Below are 743 nucleotides of genomic sequence, written 5' to 3'. Positions count from 1 at the left end.
CCCCCAGTGGACACCAGTGACACCCACCACCACCACCACCACCCCCCCCCATCGTCACAGGCATCCAGAAGGGTCCCCGCTCCGACTTCGACATGGCCTACGAGCGCGGCCGCATCTCGGTGTCGCTGCAGGAGGACAGCACCGGCGCTTTGGCCGCCTTCTCCCGGGTAAAACCACGTTCCGCTAACGCCACGTTCCTCCAACGCCACCTCCACCCCAGTTCCCCACCGGTAACCAACCCGGTGGCCACGGTCGCGTGCCGGAACCGTCCCGTCTCCTCCACAGTCCGTCTCTCACGAGGCCAAGGAGCGTAAGTCGGTGACGGTGGAGGAGCAACCCTCTGGTGTCTACCACTACAACTACTGCGAGGACGATTCGGCAACTGGGACCTGTCCTTTCGGGCCCTACCAGGGCCGCCAGACCAGTGCCATCTTCGAGGCTGCCAAACAGGAACTGGTCAAGCTCATGAAGGTGAAGGTGAGGGCAGAAACCGTGCCAGCACGGCGGTATCGTGGCTTCGTGGAGGTCCTCTGTTGCCTCGTGGTGGGTTCCCATTGCCTCGTGGTGGGTTCCCATTGCCTCGTGGTGGTCCCTGTCGCCTTCTGGTGGTCCCCAGTCGCTTCCTGGTGGTCCCCCGTTGCTTCGTAGCGGTCCCCATTGCTTTATGGTGGGTCCCTGTCACTTTGTGGCGAGTCCCCATTACCTCCTGGTGGATCCCCATCAACTTGGGGGGGGCCCCCCTC

At 63.7% G+C, this 743-nt stretch overlaps 1 protein-coding gene across 1 annotated transcript in view; it reads left to right on the top strand.

Annotated features, from left to right (window-relative positions):
• Positions 1-743, top strand: part of PNPLA6 (patatin-like phospholipase domain containing 6) — a 22,866-nt gene that overhangs the window by 6,089 nt on the left and 16,034 nt on the right. Inside the window, exons 10-11 of the mRNA XM_009894444.1 lie at positions 24-167; positions 316-477. Coding sequence (XP_009892746.1) covers positions 24-167; positions 316-477 — 306 coding nt within the window. The remainder of the gene's footprint in view (positions 1-23; positions 168-315; positions 478-743) is intronic.

This window comes from Charadrius vociferus, unplaced genomic scaffold, assembly GCF_000708025.1.
Source record: "Charadrius vociferus isolate BGI_N301 unplaced genomic scaffold, ASM70802v2 scaffold2311, whole genome shotgun sequence".
In the NCBI taxonomy this organism is placed as follows: domain Eukaryota; kingdom Metazoa; phylum Chordata; class Aves; order Charadriiformes; family Charadriidae; genus Charadrius; species Charadrius vociferus.
The sequence above is the reverse complement of the archived record's forward strand: the minus strand, read 5'-3'. Positions and strand labels throughout refer to the sequence as shown.